Source organism: Rhopalosiphum padi, chromosome 4 (genome assembly GCF_020882245.1).
Source record: "Rhopalosiphum padi isolate XX-2018 chromosome 4, ASM2088224v1, whole genome shotgun sequence".
NCBI lineage: Eukaryota > Metazoa > Arthropoda > Insecta > Hemiptera > Aphididae > Rhopalosiphum > Rhopalosiphum padi.
The window spans coordinates 29,659,635-29,679,842 of NC_083600.1; the positions used below are offsets into that span (position 1 = coordinate 29,659,635).

Below are 20,208 nucleotides of genomic sequence, written 5' to 3' on the forward strand. Positions count from 1 at the left end.
AGAGGGTTATTTCCCTAAAAATATCAATAAGATAAATAAGTATGAATATATTTATAAATTAATTAATTTATATAACTAGTACCTACCAGTAGCCAGTAGTAGGTACCGAAGTCTAGTATAATTTATTATGAATAGTACTTTTAGATAAAAAAATAAAATCACATAAAAATAATGGACTCTAATAAACTATATATTGACTTAGTAATATTGTATTTTAGTAATGTATGGTCAAAAGTTATGAAATAAAATCATATATGTGTCAAAATCCATAAGTTTAGTATTAGTTACATGGGTAAAAATAATTTCAATCACCTAAATAGCTTATTAATTGTTTAGTAAAAATGATTAAACTTGATGATCAAACAACCACCAAACAATCAAGATTCCAAATGGATTTAATTTTCTACCAAAAACCCCCTTCAAAATTAAAAATTTAAGATTTTTTTTTTTACTCCAAAAAGTGCCTTCAATAATATACAAAAAAATCTGTTCATAATCTAAAAACCCAATTGTAGACAAAAATAAACACCTTTTCTCCTAAGTAAAATCATATTACAGTACTTCAATCAAGTACATTAAAACCGTACAATTTTTCGGAAAAAGTTTTTTTTTGTTAAAAAATTAAAAATATAAATTACCTATTGAAATGAATAATAAAATGACAATACATACTTAAATAAATCAATACATTTTATATTATGATATAGAAATATTAATACAAAATACAAATATTATTCTTTATTGAATATGTTACACAATTCAAATTTAATATTTAAAATAAGGAAATAAATTTGATTTAATACATAAGAAAAAAAATATTGAGTCACTAACTAACCTATCAATATTCTTCATCTTCATCATCAGTTTCATTAAGACAATCTTTTACATTTTTGTTTGGTTTCATATCATAGTATTCTTTATGAAATCTGTAAGAATATAAAGTACATCAAATAGGTAATTTAAATTGTTTTGTTAAATTAAAAAGATAATAATAATTTACTTTTCAGGAATTATACCATCCTTGCATAATTTAGTTAAGTCATTGAATTTGGCACTTGAAATACCTATGTATTCTGTATAACAAGGTATTTTTGATTTTTGTACTTTTTTTCTTCTTTTTTTGAGTATCACTAATTTTTCAGGACAAACATCCGTGTATGAATTAGAAATCAATAACTTTATATTATTAGTCTGTTTTTGGAAGAATACAGATCTTAATTTAGAAGTTGAAATCGTTTCACCTATGTCTGTTTTAAAATGATTTGAAAAAATTGAATTTGAAACTAGTGTCCAATCAAAAAAAATCAGAAGTTTTCATTTCAACTATTTCTAGTGGCATTGAATTTGTGCGGGCATTTCTGATCAATGTAGGCCATTCGCTAGGTACCCATACTGTTTTTATTTTTAATAAAACGATCAATAGTAACAATCAAACTGTCTACAGGCAAACATGTGTGACCAGGGAGTAGAAATATCAGCTTGATTTCAGTTATAAAATGAAGTTCATACTCGAGTGCATGATACATCATCACCAGCATTGCTTTATTTTTGTTTCGTCTAGCATTAGAGTTACAAAGTAATATAACAGATTTCACAGATTTTCGTTGGTCAACTTTTAACAAATAGTCATGTATGCAAGATACAATTTCGTTACTACCTCTATTGCCAATAGTTTCTCCCCATAAATAACAAAACGAATTTTGTGTAATATTCTCGATGACAATTAAATTTGACACACTGAATTTTCGGCTATAATATAAGTTCTTATCGTACCCTATTGGCGTGCTTAAGGAGTTTTGAAGGTCAAAACTTGCACATACTGTACTGGGATCTGTTATTTGTAGATGCCTCATTAGTATAGCTTTACATTCATCCATGTCGTTCAAATGTGATTTTTGAATTTCTGGTTCGCTGTTAGAATTATATGTCTTTTCAAATCTAATACATAAATTACATTTACTGTCTTTTTTTTGGTACATGAAATCCCAAGTTGTATTGTTTTTTAAATGTATTTCTAAATATATACTTAGACAATGGTTCATCTCCATTTATTTTACAGTAATCTTTGTAAAAATTATAAAGCCCGAGAATATTCACAATCTCTGCTGGCAAGTATTTCTTGTTTGATGAAGTACTACAATAACGAGACGATAATGCCGGTAGTTGTTGAATAAATTGATCAAATTTAAAAATAGCTGAATTATCAAGTTGAACTTTTGGGATTGTCTTCCTACAATTGTTTTTTACAGAATTTGATTGAAAATAATTTTCAATGGTGTAAATTAAAAACTTTTGAGTTATATCCAACGTAGTCAATAAGAATTGTTGACATACTTGCTTTTGTTCAGACATATAAGATAAATAATATTTATTTGAAATGGAACGCCTACTATTTATTTTGTTCCGTTTCCTTTTTATTGGTCCTCTAAGTACACATTTTATTAAATATTCTCGTTGATTTGACTTGCTACCTAATTTCCAAAAATTATCAAATATATTTTTTCTGTCATTTTCTGTAAATTTCTCCCAACATTTATGTTGACATTTTTTGTTTAAAACACATGGATTTGATTTAACACATTTACCTCCTCCGAAAGTGTTTTTTAAACTATTCACTGTATGTAATTTAATATTATTATTTTTTAAACTACATTTCTGTTTGATAATCTTAATTTCTTTTGGTTGTGTTTCTTCACTTTTTAATAAGTCATCATTTAAATATGCAGATCCGGAAATGTCTGTTATATTTTTATCAACTGTAGATAACTCATGTATTTTAGATTGGTTATTATTTTTTGATGGTTCAATATCATTATAACTTTTATTTTCACTGACTGATGATTTAATTTCAATAGTATTATGATTTTCTTTTGTAGATATTAAACAATTAGTTGATACACGGCTTACATCTGAAGACAAACTATTTCCAGTTATTGTTTCTAAGGAAACATTGGGATTTTCTTCTTGTAAATCAACATACTTTGTTGAATTATCTAATTTACTTTTAGAAATGGTTTCACTATAATTTTTAATTTTTTCTGAACTTTCTAGAGAAAAATTTTTGATGGTGTAAGTTAAAAATTTTTGTGATATATCTAAAGTACTTATTAAAAATTGTTGACATACTTGTTTCTTTTCAGACATGTAAGATAAGTAATATTTATACGATATGGTACGCCTACTACTTAGTTTATTCCGTTTCCTTTGTATTGGTCCTTTATATACACATTGAGTTAAGAATTCTCGTTGATTTGATTTGCTACCTAATTTCCAAAAATTATCAAGTATATTTTTCCTGTCAATTTCTGTAAATTTTTCCCAACATTTATGTTGACATTTTTTATTCATAATACATGAGTTTGGCTTAACGCATTTACCTTCTCCATATATTTTTATCAATCTTTTTATTGTAATATTTGAATTCATTCTTTCACCATCCTGCCCAGTGGCTTCAAATGTTTCTGTCAACCAAAATATCTTTTACATTATTTTATCATGAAATAATCACCTAATTAGTTGCAAGTAAACTTTTAAAAGCAGACATACCTTCTTCACTATCTTTTATAACTGTTGATGGTATGTTATTATTTTTAAAAGCTTTTCCTATCAATGCAGCAGCAATCAAACTTTTTGCTCTATTTTTTGTTGTCATATTGATTTCTTAACACTAAAAATAGAACAAAAATAAAAATATTTATTATATTTTTTCAGTTCATTATTAAAGTATGGTATAATAGGATGATTAGTGTTGTTTACCGATGTTTAATATCCTAATGTACAAAATTAACAAATTAAATACTAACTACAATCGAGCCTCTAAAAGTCTAAAGTCTAAAGAATAGATACGCTAATGATAGCTGAATAGTGACTACAGTACCTACTACACCAACTGACCATTACTACTTACTAGAATACGATCCATAATCCAAGATTAAAAATATTATGTTAAAAGTAAAAATGTTGTTTTATAATCATCAATCAGTCACTGATAATAATATGAAACTAAACGATAAAACGATATTGTAATTTTTATTTTTTTATCACAAAACAAAATGGTCGTAACCTCCGTGTCGTAGTCGGTTACGGCAATATTAGCAAGATAAAAAAACGCGGTAAAAGTAAGGAAATTGTCGTAACCAACGTATAACGTAAATGTTGCTTTTGATTAGGTAGGTACTTTGTTTCACGCTTACCTATGACTTATAAGTTATATAAGTAAAAATATACAATAATATATGTAGCAATTTTTTATAACTACAGCTAAAGATTTTTAGTTTTATTATAGACAATTCGCCAAACAATGTCAATATGATGTACATAAATGTGTTAGGTACTTATGTGTTTCATAATATAATAAGGAGGTATTTACGATTATATTTTGCATAGGTACATATTTTTTTATTAATGCACAATATATTAAACAATATTAGTTTATAAAATACAGAATTTAGAGCATATGGGTAGGTACATAATTCGAAAATTGTGGCTCAAAATTTGGCATAGGTATATCAAATAAAAATTTCCATTTTTTCACAATGTGATCACTTGTCTTGAAGCAAGAAATATTCCTCTATTTGATGAAATTTACCGTGTATTGAAATATACCAATTAAAACTCGATAAATTGAAATAATCATTATTTTATTGCTCTTAAATAAATAAAAATTGTCAAATGCTTAAATGCTTTTATTGATACTTAACATAAAAAAATTAAACTTTCATATAAATGTAATTACATATAAAGTTATATCACATGTATACCACTTACACAGTCTTTTGGACAGTTTTTTTTTAATAGATAATGAACTTTGAACCCTTCTGTAGTACAGGCATCAAATTGTATACAATTGGGAGTTGTATCTAATTTTAGTTTATCGCCTAATTAGAAAGTCTCTAGGTTGGGTTAGATTAATATTTTGTATTTTTGAAGCAATGAACAAAATTCTAAAAGCCCAGTCTTTTTGACCGTGAAGCGTGTGCTCTAGGGTTAATGACATATAGATACATATACATATTATATTATATATAATCGTACTAGTTAGTAGATATGGGTCTACATCTTAGATCATATATATATGATCTAAGGTCTACATAATATGCAATTAAGCTATGGACCTACAAGTTATAAGCATACCATAAATATTAGGTGAATAGAAAATTCTTTCCCATAAAAATTGAGCTTATGGACATTTTGTCCTCAAAATTTGATTGACTGGTTACCAGGAACGACAGGAACATTATTAGCCACAGGGATAGGACTTTTGGTCCTAGGCGTACCCTAGGCTATAATATAATATATTGATTATAAGACTTCTGAGTTAGATGCCTTTGCTAATAAAACTTTAAATGCTTTATATTTTTACTAATTACATCTGTGTTCATATGTATGTTTTGACAATAATTCCGTTTTTAAGTGAGTTATAAGTATTTTTAAACTGTAGTGTTTTAAATTCGTAAAACTGAATAAAAAAAATAAAATCATCATAAAACAACAAAATACAAACACAAACACTGAGTATTTATTATAAATAATTTAATTTGTTTAATTTATACCCAATAGATAATAACATTGGTAGAAACTGCTCCTTGTATTTATAACCAATGCTAATTATGTTACTAATTAAATAGATTTTTTTTTTATAGCAATAACATAATAGGTATGTGTATAAATAACTAAAAAAGATGCTCTATCTTCTAAATTACAGGGTTATACAAAAAAAAAATAAGAGATATTATCATAAAAATAAATTTTATTATCAACAATATTTTGAAATAAGCAAATATAACAATTTTATAGATTACAGTTGTTAAAAAATTTAAAATATATTTAATTTTTTGAACAAAAACAAATTACGAACAAGTAAATAATACATTAATTACTAACTATTATGGGATGTGTTCTTACGACCAAAATAAAAAAAGCATTAAATGAAATAAAACCAAGTGGAATAATAACAATTTTTAAAAATAAACATTATGATATTTATAATCAATTAATTTAAGTTTATTTTATTCCCAGTTTACCATGTGATACTTATACACGATTCCAGGTATAAATTTTTATTTACAAAGCTGTGGCATCTGGATGTCTTTCCACAATCATGCCGACTCCCTAAAACACATCATAAAAAGTGTATAAATTCACACTCAATAATTGTTTGTATATGCATAGCATAGACATATAATATTCTATTATATGTCTATGATGCATAGATCAAATAGAATATTGATAAACAATGCTATTGAATTAATTGACAATAAACATATATTGAAGCATTGTTTTTGAAAATATATTTATTTTAATTTATATTTTTATAACATATTCTGTTCTAAAAAAGATTGCCCAATTTTTGATACGTCAAGTGACAAGCTCTAACAGCAGTACTGATCTAAAACTTTTTTTACTTGTGTAAAATTTGACACTAACATTACTTGGCAATTCTGTTCTAACTTATTTGATTATGTTAAATAGGGTTATTAAACTAAAAGATGGACTGGTTATTCTATTTTTGAATATAGTATATTCTATTTCTTTACATTTTGCTTGAAAATTTTAAATAAGATAAAGATACAAACATTGAAGGTATGTGCATCACCTCAAATATATGGGATTCTAGATGAGAAATGGGTAAGATTTAAGTAAGATTTCATGTTGAAATTATAGTTATTCTACATATGTAAATGTTATTAATGTTATTAATTAAAAAATGACTGCATAATCAATTTGATTTGTATAATACGCATAGCAGTTAACTTTTTTTTCTATGATCCAATATAGAATAACTGTTGATCATAGTTTAATTTATACCCCTTTACTTTAAATATTACACAATATGTAGTTTCAAAATAAATTGTATAAAAAAATATTGTTAACAAATAACAGAATATAACAATATTAATGTTTTTTGAATGGCATAATAGGGGAAAATAAAATTAGATTACACCATTGAATTAGTATAGTATCATTAGTATCTATGCATTACATGAAAATAGATTTAAATTACCTGTCCACCAGCGGCACAGGCAGCAATCAAACCAAACTGACCATCTTCCCTCACTAACCTATTGGCAGTGTGAACCGTCAAACGTACTCCTATAAATAATAATACAAATTAATAAGTAAAAAAATTGTTTATAATAATACAAATTATGATAAATTTACCAGTGGCAGCGAAAGGATGCCCAATACTCAACGATCCACCCCATTTGTTCCATTTAGACAAATCTGGAATTCCAACTTTGCTTTGCCTGTTCATGTATTTCTGGGCAAACCAGTCACTATCCATAGCTTTGAGATTTGCTAAGATTTGTCCCTGAATTACAGCAATAAATAAAATTAAAAATCAAATAATGCACTGACAATTGTTTTTGTTAGATACTTACTGCAAAAGCCTCATGTACTTCCCATACATCAATATCTTTGACACTCAAACCCGCTTTCTCTAATACTTTGGGTGTAGCATATGTTGGCCCAAGTAACAATTGATCAATGGGATCCTGGGCCACATAAGTAAAATCTCTTAAGTAAAGCTTAGGTTTAAGGCCTAATTGCTTGGCCTTTTCTTCAGTCATTATAAGACAAGCTGATGCACCATCAGTCTACAAAGTAAAATATATATATATATAATAATCTTATATAGTATAAATACTTGATATTTACTTATATTATTCATAGAAAACTTTTTACATTTAACAAAAATTATTCTAAATTTGTTGTTATGTTTTAATTTCTACATACCAAAAATGATGAGTTTGCAGCAGTTACAGTACCATGTGGTTTAACAAAAGCTGCTTTCAATTTTGCTAATTTTTCAATAGGAGACACTCTAATTCCATTGTCTTTATCAATTACTTTAGATGAATTTGGTACTAAGCAAAATAAATATTTTTAATAATTAAAACTGTATAAATAAAAATATAAAGCATACATCTGAAAGGTACAATATCAGTCAAATATCCTTTGTCTTGAGCTTCTTTAGCCATAGTGTGTGATCTAACAGCATATTGATCTTGTTCTTCTCGAGAGACTTTGAATGAAGCAGCCAATCTATCTGCTGAGAAACCCATAGTCTCACCAGAGCTGAATTCTGCGACAGCTGGCAACTATATGCATATACACTAAGTTAGCTTTAATTTTGAATACAAAGAATTATTAACGTGCCTCTGGGAGTAAAAAGTTTGGTCTAAATGTGGAGAGAAGTTTCAATTTGTCTAATGGTGTCTTAGCTTTGTTTGCCCTCAAAAGTAGACTTCTCATTTTACGAGAATGCCTAATGGGAACATCAGACATGAATTCAACACCACCTGCTACGACTACATCATATGCACCAGCAGCAATCAGTCCAATACCAGTTGTAATACCTTGATTTGAACTGATACATGCCATTGTAACAGTGTGAGCTGGGACTGAGTGTGGGAATCCAGCAGCAAGGGCAGCTTCTCGTCCAATGTTGCTAGTTTTTACTTCTTGTATCACTGTACCATATACAATGTAATCAACGACTTCACGAGGTATGTTTGTTTTCCTCATTAAACCACTATTTTAAAATAAAATAAAAAAATTTAAGTTTTTTTATTCACTAATAGGTAATAAAACACAAAACTAAACAAGAATATAACATTATTTTTTTATGCATAGTTGTATGGACTTTTTGAAGATCATATTTTTAAATAATAACATTAAGCATCAGAACAGTGTAATACCTATATTCTACTGAACTGGCTGCATTTAAAACACATAAAATATTTGGTATAAATAAGACATTGATTAATTTACTAGGTATTAAAATAAAAATAAAATGTTAGGCATATTTATTGGGAATATTATAAATAGATAATAGATATATTTTATATTTCTAAATATTATTTAGTAATTGTTTGAATATAAATGCATAGATATTTAGAATAGAAGTTTTTTAGGGCATTAAGTATTTAGCCATATTTATAGTAATTTATGCATACAATTTGATTTATAAAAATTAAAAAAAAAAACAGAACATGTACGATAAATGTGTTTACTTGGCATAGCATTGTATTCATATCTTATCTGCTTAATTATAATCAATAAAAATACTTTAATTTAATAAGAATATTGAAACAATACAAATATATTTTAAAAATTCTAAATATTTTAAAGTACAATAGAATATAGTAAACCAGCGGTTCCCAACCCATGGGCTGTAGGCAGCGTAGAACTGGGCCGTAGACTATATAATATTAACATTAATATCGTATTTATTTAAAATAATATTATTCTATATTTTTATTATATACCTAATAATATTATACATATTATATATACACGTATATAGATATGCTATTAATCATTAGTGGGCCTCAGAAATTTGTTTACAAAATTAATGGTCCTCACAATTAAAAGGGTTGGGAATCGCTGTAGTAAACAATAAGCTAAGTTATGGTAACGGCAAATGGAAAATAATTATTTAAAAAAATATATTCAACATATAAAGTAGTACAATATTGAATTGGAAAAATATAAAAAATAAAAATGATTAATATATTTGTCATTTGGTATCTACATGTTATTAGTTAATGAATTTTAGTTTTAAAAAGTTTTGTTGTTTTAAAATGTAATATTTATCTATTTCTAACATTTAATTAGCTTATTATTATTAGATCATTTTTAAAATTAAAATATTAGTCTTATATATGTGTGTAATTTATAAATTACTATATTATGTCTATATTATTACTTAAAATTAAATAAATACTAATTATTGTCAATAGTTTTAGGAATGATAACTGATAACATAAGATATTTTTTCAATGAATTGATCAAAATATTATTATTTTATATTAATGTATAAAAAAATATAGATGATTTTAAAATCTATACCTTGAATCTTTAAAAACATTCTGATATCAATATTACAACAATAAATATTAATGCTTTATTTATATTAATAGAATTAAAATCAAAATATCTCAATATTTTTTTATCGTACTATAAATTACATTACTATATTTAGTTCAAACTTATGTCATAAATTAAGTTTAGAATTGCCAGTTAAAAAGTTTGTTACTCAATAAAAATACCTTGACCTTCAGTTAATTTTACTTCCTGATGTATAAAAAATAATTTTTAGACACTAATAACAAGAATAAATTTGATTTATATCTATTATAAGTAAGCATGCACATAACAATCTTTATATTAAAAATCATCTAGAAAGTTTTACAAATTATAGAACAGTTCATTATATATAAGCATAAAATAATGCTTAATATTCTTCAACTCATAATCATATTGGTATACAATTGTAAATACTGTGAAATTATCTGATGTTATGACAAATCATTAAACATTTAACAGTTATATAAAATTTATAAAAAATAAAATCTTTATTGAAGTACTAAATGTACCTATATTTATAGTTGACCTGACCTAAATAAAAAGCTAAAAACTTGTTTAAAACTAATATTATCAAATGTTTAGATTTTAAATATATATTATTATATATTGTTACTATTAAAATACAAAAATCTATAACCTACTTCTCTTCAGACAATTAAATGTGGTTTGATTGAAATTAAAATGAAAAATGACAAACTAACTTACATTAGGGCTTCTTTAGCTAATTGATGAGGCATCAAAGGAGCATAGTCTGTACCCGATAATAAGAATGGAGTACGCACTCCATCGACAAATACTATATTCTTGCCGGTCTTATCCTTCACTCGTGGAGACGCCGTCGACAGACATCTGATCGGCACTGAGACAAACAGTTAAAAAACATTGACGTTTACAAATCATATTGACAGTTTTGTTTAATTTTTTTTGACAAGAGTTATGGTCTCATACTCACGGCAAATGTTTTGCGACACGGACACTCGGGTATCCAATTTGATAATATTTTTCAACAGATTGGACGCCATCGTTGCCGTAGGTCTGAACGTTATGGCGGTAGCGTGTGAGAATAGTGAGTATGCCGACCCGATTTGATGGATTGGTACGAACAAACGGAACGCGGAAATAGCGACACGTTCGAGTCGAAGAGAAAACAAAGGTCAGACTGGTCAGTCGGAGTTTTTCTGATGTACAAACTACAAAGTAATGATTATAGCGTATAGGTAATGAAGAATGAATGTTAATGTGTATAATATAAACAGATAACAAATAATATTACTATGCACGTATTAAGTCGGACGAAATCACCATTCTTATCAATCTACGAACGTGACGACAAAATTGATAAGAGACACTTATCACTCCTCTCGGCGGCCACTGACCATTAGATCATAATATTATATTTCTCCAAGTAGTCCAAGTAGGTAATGCAATTATGCAAGGCGACTAAATACTAAACTATTATAAATTGAAAAGTTAAAAGATTGAAGTATTTTTTTTAGTTTGTTTACAATTAAGTATCTTCACTCTTCATTAGTACTCTTCATAAAAATTCATTCAATTATAAAAACAAACATTATTAAAAAACCAAAACATTCATCGCCCTACTTAGGATCTAAAATAAATAACACATTAAAAGTCTTATGAAATATTTAATTTTTAATTTTAGTTTCTAAAAGGAGTGATAAATGTATTGATTAAACAATCTTTTTTTTGTGTGTGTGTGCGTGAGTATCATAACTCATAACCTTTTGGAGCAATAAAAACATTTTGACTTTTATTTTGAGGCAATTCCTAGTAGATAGTTGGATCTAGTTGGTACTATGAAGGTCAAAAGTAAAAAATTCTAAGTAATCGAAAAAAATAAAAAATAAATTAATGAAAAACGGAAAATTATACACTAACCAAGTTTTTTAAAAAATTGATTCTTTATTTTGTTATAATTCTAAAAGAAATAACCGTAAAAACTTAAACGTAAACTTGTTAAAATCCTTGAAAATTTACTCTAACACAAGGTTTCTCATAAATTATTATTAACAGAAATAAGAAAAAGTCGAGTTCTTAATAAGTTTTTCAACCTTTATAAAAAAAAAATATTTATATATTATATACTTTCGGAGTATTTGGAGTCAAATTATTTTCTTATGAGCGTATAACATAATTTTTGAATTTTTACAAAATTCCTGCATATTATTCACTTGAAAAGTCACTATTTTTTAACAAAACTATTTTTGTTATCTAAAAATTAATAGATACTTATTAAAATGTTAACCAAATGTTTATATTGTATATAACAGTGGTTTTCAACCTTTTTGGGTCCACGGCTCCTTTTGATTTTGGAATCAAATATACGGCTCCCATACAAATAATGATAATAATAAAAACATATTGTTTACAATGTTATTATTAGTTTATACTACGGACGCGGCTCCTTTAATAATAACCAACGACGCCCCTGGGAGCCGCGACGCACAGGTTGAAAACTACTGGTACCTATATAATATAACTTTCTATATAGACATATAGTAGGTACCTATAATTTTGAAACTTTTTGAGCTATTTATTATAGGCATGACACATTATAATTTTTTTTAAATTTTTTCCTATAAACATTTTGATAAAAATTATTAGCTGAATTGAAATTCTAGAAAATTGTATATAATAGTATAATTCCCTATATAGAGGGATTTTATTACATATTAATATATTATTAAGATATTATATGAAATTATGAAACAAGAAGTATTATAAAAACCGAAAACTGCTCAATTTTGAAAATCTATATCTCGTTAAAAAAATAGCCCTATTAATTTAGTACATTTAAATATAAGTTGCCGTTTTAAATTAAATAAAATTAAATAAAAGGGTGAAAGAATAAAAATTTCATACTACAGTTTGAGAAAAACATTAAAAAAAATAACTTTAAATGCTTATAAAAAAACTTTGTTTATAATTTTTTGATATTTTTTAATTGAAAAATTATCAATTTATGAGAAGCTTTGTACAACATTTCAAAGCATTTCTACCCAGCGGAAACTTTTTAATTCACATTTTGTAAAAACTAAAAAAAAAAAAATTTAAATATAAATACACAAAAAATCGCAGGATTTATGTAAAAATTCCCCTTTTATCTTTTACTAGTACTTTTTTCTTTTGATATCTCCAAAGTACAAATAAGATCCACTTTGTTATCTGAAACCACTCTTAAAGTTGAAAATCCAATCTTTTTTTGACTACTTATCGTGTATACACACACATTTTGATAAAATCAATACATTCATTGCTCCACTCAAAATCAAAAATAGGTAGGTATATATTATGTTAAAATCGAGATGTACGCTATTGTATAGGCTGATAGACTGTCCACGCTCAGGATATTGTTTTTTTATATTTTTCGTATAAATTCAATTTTAAAAAATTCAATAAACTGACCCATTTGATACCTAAGTAATGAACTGGTATTTTATTATTGATATTTATCATTTGATATTGATCACGAATCATGATTCATGATTCATTAACAATTAAATAAATATATATATATATATAAGTATTATTTGTTATGATGTCGATGAAAACATTTTAAACTAATGAGATTTTAGAATAAAGTAAAAAAAAAATAATGAACATTTTTTAAGTATTGGCGCATGTTTGAATGTTTGATAAAGACTTGGAATGTTGGAATTTGTCCCGAACTCCCGACACAGATGACAGATCCAATCATTCATACACTCATAGTTCATACCTGTGGCCGGGGCCAGTCAGCAAGCTCACGGCATTTATTTAACATTTATCACGGGCAATAAGACATCGAAGTCCGTAGTCACTACTAGTCAGCTGCTGTGACCGCGGCTACTGTTATTATACCAGGTAAGCGGTGTCCGTTCCGACCCGTCCTGTCCGTGTCGTTCCTGATAACATTGGTAGTAAATACTAAATTTATTGATCCGAAAATACTAGTATTGGTGCGCAGCAGATGATTCTGGACTTTGGTATAGTTGTTTTTGCGATTTTTTTTCCGTTTTCTCTTTTTTTTTTTACCCGTTTCGGTCATCCACTGACGTCCAGAAACGTTTCCGCACTTCCAACCGCGGGGCCGCACTCCGCGACTTCCGACGGTGTCTCCGCGGGATATGCGGCGGTGAGTGACGGCGTTACGTCGTCGTCAGACGTCTTCTCGCCGGTACGAGTGGTTAAGCTTGTAAGCAAGTAAGTACCTCTGTAAGTTATTTATTACTAGATCCGGCTCGATAGGACAGATTCAATTCGAATAGACTACGATTATCTCGTACCTATGATGTTTTTGTATGTTATGAATGTGCTGTTGTTAGTGTTAGTGGTGGTGGGGGGGTCGTCACTACAGATGTTGAAGTTTTAGTTGTTCTTGTCTTCTCAAGTAGTTAGGTATTTTGGGATTGATACAAGTCTATGAAACTTTACCGTTGATACCTATATGATTAAGTGGTTATATTATGGTTGAGAGCCGATGATCGTCGGAAAGTACAATTGGCGCATTTTTTTTTATTAGTATTGTTGTGTAGTTGTGTTGTCTATGTGTGTGAGAGAGTTGATAGGGCAAATTTGTTTTATAGCGCGTTATTATCTCTTCTTTTGAAGATTAAAACTTTACACTTTACGCTGTCGGCTGTTTGATATAATATTTTCTAGATTACTTAAATCTATAAAGTTATTGATAACAAGAAGGACACAAATCAATATAATACATTATTCGAGAACAATATATTTTTATATTGCACATTTGTACTCAGTTATGATTTATACATATTTAATATATAACAAAAATATACTATTAACCATTTGAATTGTTCCATAAAATATAAGTTAATTATCTTGGTAAAAATTAGGTGTGTATGACCACAGTATGAGAACATTAATCCAAAGACTGAAATTGTTTAAACAATGTTGTTCACCTGATAATCTTTTGATTTAACAGTTTAGTTTTACATAATTATTAGTAAAGTTTTTAGCTTTGTTTATAAAAATGTTGGTGGTGTTGATGTAATTCAAATTGAATTAAAAAACTTGGAATTTGAATGAGTCTAAAAATCAAATTCTAAACCCTATGAGTATTGTTTTGATAAAATGTATATAACAGTAAAGGCATTCTGTAAACTAAATAATAACCATATTTTTATAAGAATAAATTGGTTGTTATAATATTTGTTTATGTTATGTGTTATGTATAAAAACCAATAATTATATATGCAATTTTAAGATTATCTATAATGTTTATAAAAATATTTTAGTCATTCCATTGTATTATAAAATACATATCCTAAAATGTTGATTGTGTAATGTCAATAGATAAATCAAAAAATATTTTTAAAAGTCTTATAAAGATTGTTTTTATAAGAGAGGACCAAAGAAATTTACTAGGAATCAAAAACAAATTATTATTATTTACTTACTATAATTTATAAATACAAATCTCGATAAAAATAGATATTAAAATGCAATTAAGCTGCATAACAGTAAAGTAAGCAACCTTAAATGTAACACAAATTTTTCAGTTTATTACATACATTTAGAACCTAGATATTTCAATGTTTATTGTGTCAGTGGCGTAGCCTGGGGGGTTTTGGGTGTTGCCCCCCCCTTCGGCCGTATTTTTATCATAAATATAATGTTTATAATATAGGAATACAATAATTTATTCTTGGTAAAATGTATTCTGTTATGCTGTATTCACGTTATCGACTGCACTGGTGATAATAATCATTATCATTCAATTATTTATTTTATTTTATTACTAAACAAAAACCCCCTAAAAAAAATCCTGGCTACGCCACTGGTTGTGTGTATATTTATTGTATCTTCATCATTTATTTGTACCTATTGCCTGTTTACTGTAATATGTTACTTAATTATCATAATTCTAAAATCAAGCATAATAATATTGTTGCCCAAGCAACAAAGTATCAAATTTTTCATTTATATGAATTATGTTTATAAAATTCCTTGAATATATCTTTGATATATATACCTATTAATTATTAGAAAGTCATCAATATGCAACAATATTTCAGTTATAGACAATGACTAATCAATAATCACCATTAATAGCTATACCTTATAAATATTTAATCCAATTCCATTTAATGTATTTTAAAATATTGTCAATACTAAAGAATATTATAATATTCCTATGGTAGCTATACATTATGTTAGTTATGTAATATTATGTTAGGATTTATGTGTAATACAAAAAATTGTGAAATAAGCATTTTATTTTTTTCTCTAGGTATAAAAAAAAATTATAAGTACCTAATAACTCAATTGTTGACACTATTATTAAGTGTTAAGTTATTGATGAATAAAATTACATAAGTATATATTTTATATTAGACACCTATACTAAATATACTTGGGCAAAATGTATGTAAAATTTACTTATATTGGCTGTAACTTTCTTCTAACATCACATGTTGGCTTTGCATAATTGCATAAATAAAAATAATTAATTGTACTACCATAGTTTTATATTTAATATATATGTTTTTGGTTTTAACAAATATCTATAGTTGGTCATTACAATTATTTTATTATTCTTTCAATTATTCTTTTCATTCATTACTTTTAAAAATTGGGTTTTCTAAGTTAGTCTTTAAGTATCATCTTTTTCTAAATTAACTTTGAATGGGAGAAAAAAATAAGCCTTTGTTAGCTAGCATTGGAAAATGGTAATAAATAATAATACAAATTATTTTTGCATAAACTTTGATATTTTGTTACATTACCTACTATCTATATCATTAAGTGTGCATATCAATTTAAAATATGTGTTATTTTATTATTTTGCCAGAACTTTTAATTATTTTATTTATCAAAGATTTTAAAATAATTGTGTACCATCATGGCATTATACACCAATATAGATTACAAGATAATAATAAACATGTTTTTTATTATAATATTTTCATTGATTGTCATCATAATAAGCAATAACTTATAAGGCAACTAATTGTTTTTTTGTTACTATCAGTTTATTGATTGGGATTTGTGTATGCATTACACATTTAAAAATTGTTGGTTAAAAAAAATACTGATAACATTATTTAGTATCATTTAAGTGTTATGTAATATTATTTTATTTTAGTTAAAAAATTACTTATAACATTTAAAATTTTAGTAATTTTTTGTTTTTTTTAAATTACATTTTTTCATTTAATTTTAGATTCATAGAATAGTATTCCATGATGGACAATATGGACGACCCCTCTCAAGGAGCAGATATCTGCAGAGTGTGCCGATCGGAAGGCATGCCAGAACGGCCATTGTTTCATCCTTGTATTTGTACAGGCAGCATTAAGTACATTCATCAAGAGTGCTTGGTACAATGGATGCGTTACAGTCGCAAAGAGTATTGTGAGCTTTGTAGCTATCGATTTTCCTTCACACCAATCTATGCCCCAGACATGCCTAGACGATTACCTATTAAAGATGTTGCTGCTGGTATCACTTCAAGTGTTTTGACTGGCATAAAATATTGGTTGCATTTTACATTGGTTGGACTGGCTTGGCTATGCGTTGTACCTTTTACAGCCTGTAGGATTTACCGAAGCCTGTTTAATGGCTCTTTTGATGCTGTAAGTGATTTAATACATTTATTTATTAAATTAAAATAATTATATTTAAATTTACTTATATTTTTAAAACAAATTTAGGTAATGTCATTGCCTCTTGATATGTGGTCATCAAAGAACATTTCTGGTGATATATTTCATGGCTGTTTTGTTGTGACTTGCACATTGTTTGCATTTATTGGATTAATTTGGCTACGTGAACAAATATTGCATGGTGGTGGTCCAGATTGGTTAGAAAGAGATGAACCAAATAATCAACAACAACTTAATGTGCTCCTGCCTCCCATTCCTGAAGAAAATCCTGTAGAAGAGGTAAGATACTTTGTGATAAATATCTTAAATGGCTATATATTAACATTAATCTTAATAGGCTGATGGAGAAGTTCGCCAAGAAAATGGAAATCAAGTAGATGAAGGACATTGGAATCCAATAGATTGGGGTGATCGAGCTGCTGAAGATTTGACTTGGGAACGACTTTTGGGATTAGATGGTTCATTGGTGTTTTTAGAACACGTGTTTTGGGTGGTGTCTATGAATGCATTATTTATATTGGTGTTTGCATTTTGTCCTTATCAAATGGGTAATCTGGCAATTACTGCAATGGCTTTACAAGATAAGGTAGCTGCTTCACATTTTGAAGGTTTGGTCACCACACTATGCGGATACTGTCTCATTGGTATGTGTCTGTTGATCATGCACACCTTTGCGACTATTATTGGATTTAGACGATCCAAACGTATAATTGGACTTAGCTATATTGTTGTAAAAGTGAGAATATTAAACTAGTTTTCATTTATATAAATACATTTAAACGATGTATATTGATGATTACATATTTTGTTTATTTGTTTTATTAGGTGTCCCTGTTATCAGTTGTTGAAATTGGTGTACTGCCTTTGGTATGCGGTTGGTGGTTGGACATATGTTCATTGTCAATGTTTGACACAAGTTTCAAAGATAGGCTAGCAAGTTTCCGTTTGGCTCCTGGTACATCCATGTTCATCCATTGGCTTGTTGGAATGGTGTATGTGTATTACTTTGCTTCATTTGTACTGCTCCTCCGAGAAGTTGTCCGACCTGGTGTATTATGGTTCTTGCGAAATCTAAACGATCCAGATTTTAGTCCTATACAAGTATTATATACATGTTAACATTTAACGCTTACTGGATATTCATATATTTAATTTTTTTTAGGAACTAATACAACAAGGCATGTTGCAACATGGGCGAAGGCTCATTGCGTCAGCTATGATATTTGGTACAGCTGTCTTTCTTGTTGTTTGGCTGCCAATACGAATTCTGAAATTTATTTGGCCATCATTTTTGCCATATAATGTAACTTTACACAGCGATTCCGTTAATGAACTGTCCATGGAGCTATTACTTCTACAGGTTGTGTTACCAGCTCTACTGGAACAAACACATACTCGCAATTGGCTGAAAATGGGCATTCGTTTCTGGTGTCTTATTGTCTCACATTTGCTTGGAATAAAATCATATCTACTTGGTGATGGAGAAGAATTACCTCCGGTTGTGGCACCCATACATCCACCTGCAGCTGATTTAGGAGCAGCTCACGAGGGGTTGTTAAGACGTGGCGGGCCTGTTGGTTTTCGACCTTACACTCGACCCACTAATTTTGCTATACGTCTGATTGCTTTACTCGTCCTAGTGGCTCTATCTGTAGTCGTCATCAGTTTGTCGATCATAACCATACCCGTATGGTTGGGTCGTTTGGCCATGTCATTTTGGCCGGCACTACTGCCTTCTGCCCCAGAACCATCACAGTTGCCTAACATTCATGAACTGTATACTGCAGCATGTGGCACATATATATGTTGGCTGTCAGTGCGAGCTGTTTGTTTTATAGCAGGATGGCTGCCAGAAGGACGTACCGTCGTCATCAATCGATTAAAGTTTTGGCTTAAGATTAGTTCAAAAGCAATGGTTGCTTTTATCGTACTGCTCGGTATAATACCATTTCTGTTTGGTCTACTCTTAGAGCTTGTTATGGTAGTGCCGTTCCGAGTTCCCTTACACCAAACACCTGTACTCTGGGCATGGCAAGACTGGGCACTGGGGGTTTTATACATGAAAATTGCATGCGCCATCACCCTTATGGGACCAGATTGGTCTCTGAGGCGAGCCATAGAACGTACGTACAGAGATGGTTTCATGCGTTTGGACCTCAAGTTGATGATGCAAGACCTAGCCATACCTGTGATTGCCGTTCTCAGTTTGTTCCTAGCTGTACCGTATGTGATTGCATACTCTGTAATTCCATTAATCGTTAATAATCATAGCACACGATTGCTGATAGCTAGGAGAATATATCCAGCACTCATGCTCACGATGGCCATTGCTAAAGGAATGATGATGCAAGTGCGTCAATTTAAAAGACTCTACGAACACATTAAAAATGATAAATATTTAGTCGGTAGAAGACTTGTAAATTATAACCATACAAGTTCGGTTTCGGGTCAAAATTAGAAAACTATAATATTATGGTGAATTGTTTTATGTCTTTATTATTATTATTATTATTATTATTATATTATTTCATTTTTGTATAAATTTTTGTGTAAGATATTTGTTTTATTTTTTTTTTAAACTTCAATATATTTATATAATATATTAATTATTATGTAATATATATATATATATTTATTATATATATATTATATTATTATATTACATATTTTAAGTTATATGATATATATATACTCTAAAATAACC

The 20,208-nt window shown here is 28.0% G+C and overlaps 3 protein-coding genes across 8 annotated transcripts; 1 reads left to right on the forward strand and 2 right to left on the reverse strand.

Annotated features, from left to right (window-relative positions):
* Positions 1-672: 672 nt before the first annotated feature.
* LOC132930675 (uncharacterized) lies at positions 673-4,026 on the reverse strand. 6 transcript variants are annotated; one of them, XR_009662265.1, is made up of 5 exons: positions 3,878-3,982; positions 3,547-3,667; positions 3,127-3,461; positions 1,001-3,047; positions 673-926 (listed from the first exon to the last, which is right to left on the reverse strand). XR_009662265.1 is itself a non-coding variant. In XM_060996671.1 (5 exons), exons 2-4 carry the CDS (start codon positions 3,650-3,652, stop codon positions 1,957-1,959), a joined length of 1,497 nt encoding a protein of 498 aa, XP_060852654.1. In that variant the 5' UTR covers positions 3,653-3,667; positions 3,878-3,988; the 3' UTR covers positions 673-926; positions 1,001-1,956. The 6 variants fall into 6 exon arrangements, 5 of the variants coding, with proteins under 5 accessions (XP_060852654.1, XP_060852653.1, XP_060852650.1 ...); XM_060996671.1 differs by having other exon boundaries at positions 1,001-3,263; positions 3,378-3,461; positions 3,878-3,988; XM_060996670.1 differs by having other exon boundaries at positions 1,001-3,305; positions 3,378-3,461; positions 3,878-3,988.
* Positions 4,027-5,731: 1,705 nt separating this feature from the next.
* Positions 5,732-11,112, reverse strand: LOC132929789 (trifunctional enzyme subunit beta, mitochondrial). Its single transcript, XM_060995352.1, has 9 exons — positions 10,826-11,112; positions 10,579-10,732; positions 8,161-8,536; positions 7,928-8,102; positions 7,738-7,868; positions 7,383-7,598; positions 7,162-7,312; positions 7,004-7,092; positions 5,732-6,111 (listed from the first exon to the last, which is right to left on the reverse strand). The coding sequence occupies exons 1-9, from the start codon at positions 10,893-10,895 to the stop codon at positions 6,064-6,066; spliced, it is 1,410 nt and encodes a 469-aa protein (XP_060851335.1). The 5' UTR covers positions 10,896-11,112; the 3' UTR covers positions 5,732-6,063.
* A 2,655-nt stretch (positions 11,113-13,767) lies between these two features.
* On the forward strand, positions 13,768-19,972 carry LOC132928366 (E3 ubiquitin-protein ligase MARCHF6). The gene is made up of 6 exons (XM_060992979.1): positions 13,768-14,076; positions 17,063-17,474; positions 17,553-17,783; positions 17,842-18,240; positions 18,330-18,605; positions 18,667-19,972. The coding sequence occupies exons 2-6, from the start codon at positions 17,082-17,084 to the stop codon at positions 19,960-19,962; spliced, it is 2,595 nt and encodes an 864-aa protein (XP_060848962.1). The 5' UTR covers positions 13,768-14,076; positions 17,063-17,081; the 3' UTR covers positions 19,963-19,972.
* The last annotated feature ends 236 nt before the right edge of the window (positions 19,973-20,208 follow it).